The sequence below is a fragment of the Microtus ochrogaster genome, unplaced genomic scaffold, assembly GCF_000317375.1.
Source record: "Microtus ochrogaster isolate Prairie Vole_2 unplaced genomic scaffold, MicOch1.0 UNK18, whole genome shotgun sequence".
NCBI classification, from domain to species: Eukaryota; Metazoa; Chordata; class Mammalia; order Rodentia; family Cricetidae; genus Microtus; species Microtus ochrogaster.
Genome location: NW_004949116.1, coordinates 81,390 through 92,847, shown reverse-complemented (window position 1 = coordinate 92,847; position 11,458 = coordinate 81,390). Strand labels below are relative to the sequence as shown.

At 49.5% G+C, this 11,458-nt stretch overlaps 2 protein-coding genes across 4 annotated transcripts in view; one reads left to right on the top strand and one right to left on the bottom strand.

Annotated features, from left to right (window-relative positions):
• Positions 1 to 1,680: 1,680 nt before the first annotated feature.
• On the bottom strand, positions 1,681 to 5,379 carry Tmem176a (transmembrane protein 176A). The gene is made up of 7 exons (XM_005367398.1): positions 5,293 to 5,379; positions 4,544 to 4,741; positions 4,209 to 4,319; positions 3,143 to 3,199; positions 2,816 to 3,034; positions 2,268 to 2,378; positions 1,681 to 1,946 (listed from the first exon to the last, which is right to left on the bottom strand). The coding sequence occupies exons 2-7, from the start codon at positions 4,739 to 4,741 to the stop codon at positions 1,905 to 1,907; spliced, it is 738 nt and encodes a 245-aa protein (XP_005367455.1). The 5' UTR covers positions 5,293 to 5,379; the 3' UTR covers positions 1,681 to 1,904.
• Positions 5,380 to 5,817: 438 nt separating this feature from the next.
• Positions 5,818 to 11,458, top strand: part of Tmem176b (transmembrane protein 176B) — a 16,926-nt gene continuing 11,285 nt past the window's right edge. The window contains exons 1-3 of one of the 3 annotated variants that reach the window (XM_013353867.2): positions 5,818 to 5,908; positions 6,423 to 6,533; positions 9,080 to 9,288. In XM_013353867.2, coding sequence (XP_013209321.1) covers positions 9,085 to 9,288 — 204 coding nt within the window. In that variant the 5' untranslated portion in view covers positions 5,818 to 5,908; positions 6,423 to 6,533; positions 9,080 to 9,084. Of the gene's footprint in view, positions 5,909 to 6,167; positions 6,534 to 9,079; positions 9,289 to 11,458 lie in introns of those variants that run through there. The other 2 variants (XM_005367397.2, XM_026789382.1) reach the window with 2 other exon arrangements.

Sequence of the window (11,458 nt, the reverse complement as noted above, 5' to 3'; positions counted from 1 at the left end):
TTTTAAGCAAGATTTTATTTTCCTTCTTTGAGAGTATAGTGAGCATGGTCACACTGTAGGTAAAGACAGTGAAGCTGCGGGGCACAGAATATTCGGAAAGCCGGTTTGGTCACCTGAGTTGCAATCTCTAGCAATCTGTGCGAACAGATGAGAAACAGACGAGAAACGCCAAGTTCCCTTTAAAGTAGCTTTAAGAAGAATAGAAAAACAGGATCTTGGAAATTCTGGGTCTTTCCTTTCCTGTTGCAAACTTGTGCTGCGGTGGTTGAGTTTGCACAGCATCTGCAGGTCAAGTGGGTTGGGTGCATTTTCATGTTTGTGACCACATTTTGATTTTGAGACGGGAAGTGGAGGGTGAAGAGGTCACAGTGGCCTTCTGGTTTTGAAGTTTAATTTTGTTGGTTTTGTTGCTGTCCACCCTCATGGATCTTCTGCCTGCTGACGTCAGCCCCATCTTCAGAACCCTCTTTGGCCACGGCTTTCTCAGCCTCCTCTTCTCCCCCACCCTCTTCATCACAGTGGGCAGCTCTGATTTTGTTTGGCTTTTAGAATGTTCTTTTGCTGATTGGGTGGGTTTGTATGCCTAGGCACCAGATTCCACAGTATGAGCTTGCCTAGCTTATGCAAGCAATGGGATTTTAAGAGAACACCTGCTCTCTCTTACCTCCCACTCAGGAATCTTGACTAGTGGAGTCTATTCTAGTGGAGAGAGAGGACACCCCAGTGTCTAGCCTTCAGGAAAATCCATCTCAGAGCCTTTCAAGGGCTCCTCTGGCAGAAACGGGCCTGCACCTCTCACCAGAGGGTGGTGGGTGGCCTCTCACCAAAGGGAAATGTCAGAAGCAACATTGTGTTTCCCTAGAGTCCTCCTAGAATGTCTTCCTGGCCTTAATTCTGGGGTATATCTTCTTGATGCTCTTGGTTATCCACAAATACAGACACATGCTGATCCTTTAGGCCCTGCAGGAGGAACCCCAAATGTGTAGGTGTTCATGGCACATTGACGTAAGACCAACTCAAGACAGTGCTCTGGATCCATCCCCTGCCTTTATTATGGCCTTTGAGGTTGTTCTTATTATCTTGATATTATCTTTACACACACACACACACACACACACACACACACGGAATTTTTAAATATATGAGTCATATGTTGTCTAGTTTTCGGTATTTTTAAGGGATAAATTAATCTGGAGTTTATTTCACCATATCATTGGATCACTAACTTGAAAAAAAAAGTTTTCAGAGCCAGGATGGCAGTACACACAACTGTGATCCCAGTACTCAGGAGATGGAGACAGGAGGATCATGAATTCAATTTCAGCCTGGACTACATAGCAAGTCTCTATCTTAAACAGCCCAAAAAATAAATGAATAAATAAATGAGATTTCTGGAATGTTTGTATCTTGGTGTTATGCTGTCTGTGTCTTGATTTTGCTCAACAGTGAAAATAAGAAGCCATCCATCCAACTGCCAGACACCCATCTTCTTATATCAGGATCTGGGGGGCAGAGTCTCTACTCCTGCACCCAGCCCACCCAGTCAGTTACTTTCAGGTTGTGTGAGTCTAGACGTGGGTAGGAGGTTGCAGCTATGTGGGGCACATTGTAGGCTTACTGTCCTTACCTTGCCCTGCTTCCCAGCCAATGAGAACTCCTTGGAGTGACAAAGCAAGACTCTGCAGCCAATGCCGTGAGACTTTATTATCAAGTCACTGCCTGAGAAGGAACATGGGATGGTGAAGGTGGAGAGAAATGAGCGAAGGCTGCTGTGAGCAACAGCGAAGCTGGGTGGAGCCAGGCAGGGGCCATGCCCTGTCGGTGGGGTAGGGTCTATTTGCTCTTGTCCAACTCTTCTTTCAGGCTTCAGAAGGAGGGAGGTCCAGAGCAAGGGAGAGGCAGGGCTAGATCACATTTGCACCCAGCAGTTTCTTCTCGTCTGTTTTCTAAGGAAGAGGCCAGGGCAAGATGTTAGTGGCAGGGAGAGAAGGGACAGCAGGGTCCTGTGCTCTAGGCCAGCTAGTTCTGGAGCCAGGCAGAGCCAATCTCAACTGCATAGGATCCATGACAAAAAGTTCCACAGGCCTGGGATAGATGTGGGCTTCTATGGCTTCCTGGATAGGAACAGTGGTTGGAAACGGACCGTGTGGAATGGGACAGAAAGACATGACTCTTCCTAGGACTCATATAATGGTCCCCTTCTTCCCTAAGCATTGATGTCTCATCTGAACATGCCGCTGCCCCAAACACACGGCATAGGGACTTACCGCCTTTGTGAAGAATCTTTTCCAGAGGTAAACACACACAGGGATGAGAGAAGCCAGGAGCAGCAGCACCCAGACACCCAAGAGCATTGCCTGGAGACTTATGAGCAGGGGCTGGGAACACAGGACAAAGACAAGGGTGCTGGAGTGATGGCCATGGTCCTGCCCCTTTCCATTCTCTCTCCAGACAAGGGTCACTTTCTAACCCTCATCTCCAAAGTCTACAGCTTCTGGACTACAGAGGGATCATGGGTACAGGGGGTAGAATTCATCAGAAATGTTTCCCACTCTCCTCAGAAGCTGAGTTTTGAAGTAAGTGACAACCTCAAGGAGGGCATACATGTTGGTAACCCTTGCCATACTTGCAACCCTGGGTCACTTGTGATTAGTAATATTCCTATGTCATGTCAGCAGCAGTGGGAACAGTTTCTGGTTGGCTCAGTCCTGCATCTTTAGGAACAATCACCAAGACTAGGGGGAGGGGTACCTTTTCCCAGCCATTTTTGTCTCCCTGCCAGTGTCTGCAGCTGCCCTTCTCCATGGCCACTTACCTTTAGCATGCTTATGTAGAATATGCACAGGCTTATCCTATCAGTTTCCTCTGGAGATGGGGTGCTGGGGGACCAGGAGGGCCGGAAATCTGAAGGGTGGGTTGCACAGACATTATCTCTGAGATAGTATCGGTAAATGTGGAACTCACTAGCTCCAAGAACAATGGCAGCCACAGCCATGCAGAAATTTGCCAGCACAAGAAGCGTCCTCAACAGGGCCTAGAGAGAGGGAGAAATAGAAGAAGACATTGAAGATTCAGAACTACCCAGCTTGTGTGTGATGGGGCAGGAGGGTCGAGTGTGGGTCTTGCCTGGTCCTAAACTCACCCAGCAGGTACCCCCACGTTTCTTGTGAAGGAAGGCAACAGCTCCAGCCAGCATAGCCTGGGAAGAGAATGAACAAGAAGAGTCAGCATAGGAAAGACAAATGCCCACTAATTCCCTGCCTTATTTCCCCTGTGACTCTTATCTGTAGTGCCAGCCACACGGCCTATACCATTCTATCTGCATTGTCTGCGGTGGAGTGACTGCGCAGGGCGATGAGCCTGGAGCTCATAGGTGAGGGCGTAGGACACTGTTTGAGTGACACCTAAGTGCACGTGGTTAAGCCATGTGTGACCTTCTGGTCTGTCCCTACAGTCTTCTTTTGAAAGCGCACCAGATTCCTGATGAAAGTTCCGAGTACCAGGGATCTTGTGGATCAAAGTCCCAAGTTGTTAGAAAAGCTGTCCATGCAGGATGTGACTTTAGGCAGCCTCGGTCCAGACACCTGCACTAGCTGGTATTGGGCCCCTCTGGCAGAAGAACAGGAAGTCTGGTGCACACCATGGACACATGGGTCCTGACCCTATTTGACTATTCTAGAATTAATCCGTCTATTTCTGCCATTGGGAGGATTAGCGAAGTTCCTTTCATCTCTGTTCTCAGTGAATGCGTGTGTGTTTTTTGCTGTTCTGAGTGTGTGTGCCTGTCAGAAAGTTCTCTACCCTCCATGCCCAATCCAACCAGCTGTCATTAGAGATAGCAGCATGTCGGATCCCATCGGAGGAGTAAAGGGAGGTAGGAGATGCTCCCCGTCTGCCATGCTCCACTTCCCCTGTCTTGAGGCAGACATCAGAGATGGGTGAACCCTTAGAGCCCTAACCGATGACAGCCATTGATGACGAGGAGTGGCTGTCAGTGTGCTGGGAGCAGCATGGGGCAAGAGACAGAGTTGGCCTGTGACCACACAGGCCACCATTTCCTGTCATCTACACAAGCACCAAACTGGCCTACATCGTCAGGTCTGCTTGGCTACACACTCTTGACACCACATCAATGGTGGTGGCATGGAGAAAGTGAAGAGAACTTCATCCCTCTGACAGCCCTGGAGCCTTCATGCTGCCACACTCACCACGATCCCGGTCCAGAAGGGCGCTCCTGAGGTATTCATGGCTAAATACTGGCAGATGCAGAGGATTCCACCCAGAACCACACTCAGAAGCCCCAGCACAATCTGCACCACCTGGAAGAGAGAAGACTTGAGAACACAGCTCGTGAGCAGTGGGCCCACCTGTTAACTTGCAACTGATTGCTGAGTTTGGACTGATTTCTACTAAGACGAACAAACCAGCTCAATATCTTAAAGAGAGGGAGGCCAGAGGCAAGTGTGGCAGGCAAGAAAAAGGACCATTCCTTAGCCTGGCTGGCTGTCCCTCCTCAGCTCACGAAGCATGTAGCTACTCTCACCCAGGAGGTCACCAGAAACCTGCTGCTGTCTAGACCCCTGGACGAGGCAGATGCTGGGAGTTGTAGTGCTGACCATCCGGCCAGCAGGAGTTTGGCCAGGACAGACTCCTGGGTGATGTGAACGTTAATGTGGGTGGGTTGTGGGGCCTCAGGGGCCACCTCACCGACGTTTTCAGTCTCCATGTCTGAGGACGTCATCTGTGAGGGAGAAAATGAACAACAGGAAGGAATTTGGCAGGTTTTCAGGCTTATTGGAGTTGGGAAGTTCCCTGGCTATGGAGCTGTACCCCTGGTCTCTTTTGGGGAGTTGCCTGTCAGGGAAGCATGCTGCTGTTGGGCTCTCTCTTCACCCCACATTTACTTTGTGCCCCCCCCCACAAAGGTCTTCAGGGACCTGGTGTCTAGACCAAGCAGTGCCCGTCTGCCTTATCTCTCCACTTCACTCCCGACTATAGCCCAAGCCTCATCAACAGCGCTCCCCAGAGACCCATTAAGCTTCTGCTTCAATATCTCTTCCCTTTAGGGTCCCGGGGTTCACCTCTGTCTCCTTGAATGAGCACTTAGCACTGACTGACCCTGTCCCCACAGGACTGAGTGGCAGAGATAGAAGCCACACCTGTTCCTGGGGGCCTATCTCAGTGTGCCCATTCCCCTGGCAAGCTCTATGGGAGCTGAAATGGAAGGAGCTGGTGTACTGGGAAAGGGTTTGTGATGCACGGCTCAGGATGAGACAGGATGGGCGGTCTTACCTGCTTTCCTCTGGGTCCAGGGGAGTATGCAGCACGGAAGGCCAGGGGACACAGGGAGGAGCTGGCTGTAGTTGAGAACCTCAGCCTGGGGAGGAGGAAGAAATTGGGTGGGAGCCAGAAGGGGAGGGAGGATGACCAGACTTTAGCACTTCCTGGCAGGCAGCTGGGACTGGGGGGGGGGGCTTTAGGGCCTTCCAGCAGGGCTTTCAGTTCCTCATTGGGCACAGGGGAGCAGGGGCAGGTGGTGAGGTAGGCACTGAGTTGGGGCTGGCACCCATCAATCCCGTGGAATCTTTGATAGTTCCCTCTCTTCCAGTGCTATCTGGGCTCCACCTTTCTAAGTGACTGGGGGCCTGTGCTCCCTGGGGTGTGTGTGTGTGTATTCCTGTGTCCCTGCTGCAGTAGGCCTGATCATCTACTCCAAACGGAACCCCCCAAGTGGGGCCCCTTCATGTTAGCTACTTGTTGGGAAACCAAGAGACTCTGGTCAGGCCCCCATCCCTCCACGCCTTCTTCCTGCTCTCCCCCAGCTCCTCTACTGTGTGGAGTCATTAGCTCCAAGTCAGCTCCTCCCAGACCTCTCTGCTCCAGCCCCACCTCTCTCAGAGTATAGCAGGTGAGACAGGGCCCTTCACAGCCCCAGGGTAGCCCCTCTTGGAGCACAGAGACCCTTCTCTGGAGGAGTCTCCAAGGCAACTCTTCAGTCTCCACCCGAGCCCGGGATGCTGCTTCTCCTTTCTTGGCTCCTTTCCTGTGGGAGTCCAGGGAGGGAGGGAGATGTTGGACAGAGTTTGTGACTCTGGAAACAGCTGAGGCTAGGGGTGGGGTGGGGGAGGCTCAGGGCCTGGCTTTGCCTTCCACAATTACCACCGCCTCACCCCTGCACTCTGAGAGAGTGAAGCCTTGAGACTAAGCGGAGGTGGGATGGCTGTGGAGTAAAGACAGAGGGTGTTTCTTCTCTCTATTCCTGGGTACTGGGAGGAGGAATATCAGGGAGTCACTGGAGTGGTGACAGCAGCGGTGAGCATAAAGGTGTCTGAGTGGCCAGGGTGGTGGTGCTATTGGGGACCTGGAGGGCGTCAGCATACAGACACAACTGAGGTTTCATTCCTGACTCCTGGAACCTCAAGGAAAGGTGAGACCCTGGAGCCTTCACTTGTGTTTCTGTGAAGAAGCCCAAAGCCTCCTCCTCCCTTCTGAAGAGTTGTCAGACTCCATCCTCTCATTTCCGAGGTGCCCAGGTGAGTGCAGGTGAACCGCTCTCCAACGTGGGGGCCAATACAAATGGATGTAAGACTGGACCGGCTAGCGATATCCAGTCGGAAAGGATACTTAACCAGATTGCTTAGCAGAGTCTCCTGCGCAGATTTCTTTTGGATCTAAGCAATTGACCAGAGGGGCTAAAATGGAAATGGCAGTTCTGAACCAGTAACAGGAGAGAGCCGGGAAGCAGGCAGGATGTGTTTAACTCTATGCTGGTTAGTAAGGAGGTCATCGAACATTCAAGTAGGCAGAATACGAAGTCCTTGTGGACCTGAGGCCCTATGGAAACCCAGGGCAATGTTTTTAGTCAGAGGGAGAAAGGTGATGCATAGCACAGTAGAAACTGTTCTTCAGAGGCTAATACTACCTCCCTTTGCGTCACATCTGGGGATTATGACGGAGATTCAAAGATCAGCGTGGATGTGAGTGTGGGTGCACATTGCCATTGGTAAATTTTCAAATATACAAAGAACTTTAATGAAAAAAATCAGGAAGTATGAAAATGAAGATCTTACAAAAGAAGGAATAAAAAACGCCCTTAAACAAAAAGACAGCCAAGCACATTATGAAAGAACACCAAAAACAATGATAGAAACCAATGTGGAAAACTTGTACAAGGTGATTTATGGGGGGGGGAGAGTATTGGGTAATTTTTATTTTTATTTTTTGAGGTAAGATCTCATTGTGTATCCTTGGCTGGCCTGGAACTTGCTATGTAGACTAGGCTATCCTCCAACTCACAGAAATCCACCTTCCTCTTGATTGAAGGTGTGTGCCGCCACACCTGGAGGGAACGTTTGCAATGCACACTTTGATTATAGCTGTGCTTTCATAGAGATAAATATTGTCAAATTCAAGAAAAGCAATGAAAAATTGAACAATTTATTTCATTAAATTAAAACATATAAGAGAATGCAATTTCTCTTATGTAAAATGAAGGAAGCAGAAATTGCCAGCACATGCAGGGGGAGAACTGGATGGCACTCGTATATATATATGGTCATTGCTACAACGTCCGTGGAGGGTGACTGACAACAGCCTCTAGAAATGCATTATTCCATCCTGGTCATGATGCAAAGGGATTGGGAATATCCTGAGTGTCTATCAATAGGAGAGTATCCAAATATTCACATGTGTGTGCGCGCGCGTGCAAGCACATGCGCGTGCTCACACACACACACTGAAGTGTTAGGCAGTCATACAAATGGAAGCTTTTGATGGACTGATGTAGGATGATCCTAAACTATGTGAGCACATCAGCACCATGTCGCACAGGGCCATGTATGGTAAGTGGCCATTTGTGAGGAAGGATGAGAAGGAATACTTTACACACTCCTGTGCACAAAACATGGCACTGGAGGCTCTGAAGAAACTGGTCACGTTAGTTCCCATCTGGAACGCAGCTCGGCAACTGGGAGGAAATAAAAAGAGGGATTTTAAAGCTATATTCTTTTCTTTTATCAGTTGCACTTTTGTGTACTTTTGTATAGTGTGGGTGTGCATGTGTGTTGGTATGCGTGTGGGCACAAATGTATACGGGAAGGTGCACACATAATTGTGAGATCGTGCGTGTGGAGGCCCAAAGTTGACATTGCATGTTTTCCTTGATTCCTCTCCACTTCAATGAGGTGGGTTCTCTCAGCTAAATGCAAAGCTTAGGGGGCCAGCTTGCCCTGGGAATCCTGTCTCTACCTCCCAAGAGCTGGGGTCACAGGAAGCCATCACGCCTGCTCAGCTTTTACATGGGTTCTAGAACCTGAAGGCTGGTCCTCATACGTATACAGCCATTTTCTATCCACTTAGCTACATCCTCAGCCCTCTTTTGAACTTTTTAACAAGTATTGCGTGTGTGCGTGCATGCATTTGTGTGTGCGTCCATGTGTGTGCACATGTGTGTGTGTGTGTGAACTCAGAATCCTTTTTGTCCCTCTTAGACCCAAGCTGTATTAGGCAGCCTTATGTTACTGTGATAAACGTCTGAGTGAAACGACTTGAAGGAAGGTAGATTTATAGGTTTCTTTGGTGGCTTGCTGTGGCAGACATTTTGAGCTGAGGCCCAAGGCAAGGAAGAATATCAGGACAGTGGGAGTTTGTAGTAGAGGCTGCTTACCTCATTGTGGTCAGAAAGAAGTAGGAGAATGAGGAAGAGGTGGGGAGAGGGAGGAGGGAAAAGAGAGGAGGAAGTGAATTGGGGTGGGGGACTTAGATGTTCTTCAAAGGCACCGTCCTGTTGACTGACTGACATCTTCCAACCAGTCCCCACAGCACCACCAGCCAAGACCAAGCAGGCAATGGTCTGTGAGGAGCCCTGCATTCTGACAATAACATTTCATTAATCCTTCGGGAAAGTGGCCCAGGATTGCGCATGGTGAAAGGCTCTAGAAGTGGTTTGACTCTCAAACAAGGGCCACTGTGACATTGGCATCTGCGCTTGGGGCATCTTCTTGACCTTCATCTGCCCATTACTCCACTTTATTTTTCCTAGCTCCTGCACTTCATCCATTTCTGTCAATTTCCCCGCCAGGAAAGATGGCTCAAACCATGGTGACGGTGAATGGAGCTGAAGTGGCCTCCGTACTGCCCATGTCCCCTCAAGTCAACATCCACATCCACCACCACTCGGCTCTGGAGCAGCTGCTGAGAGCCATAGGTTCCGTGAAGAAGTCTCTCTCCCGCCCTCAGGACACAGGGCCCTCCAAGGCCAGCATCCACCATGGGCTGCTGGCTCTAGGGGTGAGAGCTGGGTGGTAGGCGGGTTAATGAGGTGGCACAGAGGGCAAAGGAAAGCAGCTTGACTCCTCAGGGAAGAACGCAGGAGCCCACTCGCCCCTTCACATCTGGGGAGAGGTTTTGGACATTTCTCTGCAGGGATTTTCATAGAAAGGAGGGCTGAGAGGGCTGTGTCAACCAGAGGCTGGGTGACAAGAGAGGAATTTCTGGGCTGAATTTGGTTGTTTCCTGGAGTTCAGGGGGCCTGAAGGCTGCAGGTGCAAGTCAAGATGAGCCAACCTCCCAGGGAGAGGCGGAAAGGACCCTTGAGTCACCTAAAAGAGCTCAACATGACTAAAGTTAGATCTAGTGACATAAGCACAGAGTGCCCCCATCCCCAGGAACTGGTGTCTGAGCAAGGCCCTGAGTGGAGGAGGGATGGGCGTGGACAGGGAGCTGCAGGGTGCAAAAGGAAAGGACTTCCGTGGGAAAGGGGTGTCAGGAACAAGGGCAGCCGGTGCTATGACAGTGAAGAGAGAAGAGAAAGGGATTCTGGGATGATGAGGAGCCATTTTGCTAATAGCCTTGATTGACAGGATGAGGCATTCGGGCCAGCTTCTGTGCATGAGCTTTGAGTGCCAACTCAGCTCAGGCTGCCTCGGAGCCAGGAGGAGTGCAGCAAGAACACATTTGTGTGTTCGAGTGAGAAGAGATCGGAATCCAGATTGTTTGCATAGGATCCCCCTAACTTAGATGGGTTTGGGGTGTAAGAAAGAGATAAGGCCAGAAACATTTGGAGGTTCAAAGGAGATAAGAACCCTGGAAGGTAGGAGAGGCTGTCCTTCGGGGGTAGGATTTGGCACAATCTAACAGCTGAGTCTAAGGGGCTGGAAGGACATAAGGCGGGGTACAGGAATCAGCGACAGTTGGATTCTCTGGGAAGAAGACACTCAGAAGGCTAGGGCTAGTGGTTTATTGGGGCTTACATCGGTGAGAAGAAAAGGCTAGGATAGGATTGGACAGTGGGGATCATACACAGTGGTACAGCCTGTTGGGAAAGTTTCACAGTGCAGGGAAATGGTCCTTTATATGCTACCTTGCTTAGTCATTGGCTGGGATAATTCCTTAAAGAATTTCAGCTTGAAAGACTGGGACATGTCCCTCGTTATAGGCTATCTGTAGCCAGCCTGCCTGCCTGCCTGCCTTCCTCCCTCCCTCCCTTTCTTTTTTGGTGTTATTTCAAAACCATACATATTTTTAATTAATTAATTAATTAATTTTACATCCCAGCTATAGCCTCCTCTCCCTCATCTCCTCCTACTCTCTCCTTGCTCAGAAAGGTCTTGGCTGTGGGTCTCTGAATCTGCCTCCATCAGTCACTGGATGAATGCTCTCTGGGGCAGCCATCAATCTGATCGCAGAGATGGCCAGTTTAGGCTGTACATCCACTGCTGCCAGGAGTCTTAGCTGGGGCCATCCTTGTAGACTCATGGAAGTTTCTCTTTCTTAAGACTTCCCATAAAGCCCCCCTTTCCTGTTGTGTCTCTCAGCACTGATCCCTCCACCCACCTCCCAACCCAGTCCCTTAAATTCCCATGCCCACCCAACCCAAGTTCAAGCAGGAGATCTCTATTTCCCTTTCCCAAGGAGATTATCCTTGTTACCCAACCTCTCTGAGCCTGTGGATGGTAGCTTGGTTATTCTTTACTTTAAGTAACGATCTATTTATGAGTGAGTGCATACCATGTTTGTCTTTGTGGGTCTGGGCTACCTCACTCAGGATGATTTTTTTTTGTTCTCTCCATTTGCCATCAAATTTCTTGATGTCTTTATTTTTAACAGCTGAGGAATACTCCATTGTGTAAATGTATCACATTTTATTTATCCATTCTTCGGTTGAGGGGTATCTAGGTTGTTTCCAGGTTCTGTAATGTGGGATTCCCCTCTGTATGCTGTGACTATTTTATTGCCATTGGTTAGTGAATAAAGCTGTTTTGGCTAATGGCTTAGCAGAGCAAAGCCAGGCAGGAAATCTTAACAGAGATATAGAGAGGGAGTAGGCGGAGTCACGGAGATGCCATGTAGCAGCTGAAGGAGAAAGATGCTGCCGCTGGAACCTTTCTAGTAAGCCTCAGCCTCGTGGCGATACACAGATTAATAGAAATGGGTTAATTTAAGATGTAAGAGTTAGTTA

Excerpts from the sequence above, each read along its gene's own strand:
- Tmem176a (XM_005367398.1), bottom strand. The coding sequence starts at position 4,741 with ATGACGTCCTCAGACATGGAGACTGAAAACGTCGGTGAGGTGGCCCCT. Across the intron at positions 4,320-4,543 it reads GGTTTCTGGTGACCTCCTGG|GTGGTGCAGATTGTGCTGGG; the intron begins GTGAGAGTAGCT and ends TCTCTCTTCCAG. Across the intron at positions 3,035-3,142 it reads AACGTGGGGGTACCTGCTGG|GCCCTGTTGAGGACGCTTCT; the intron begins GTGAGTTTAGGA and ends CCCTCTCTCTAG.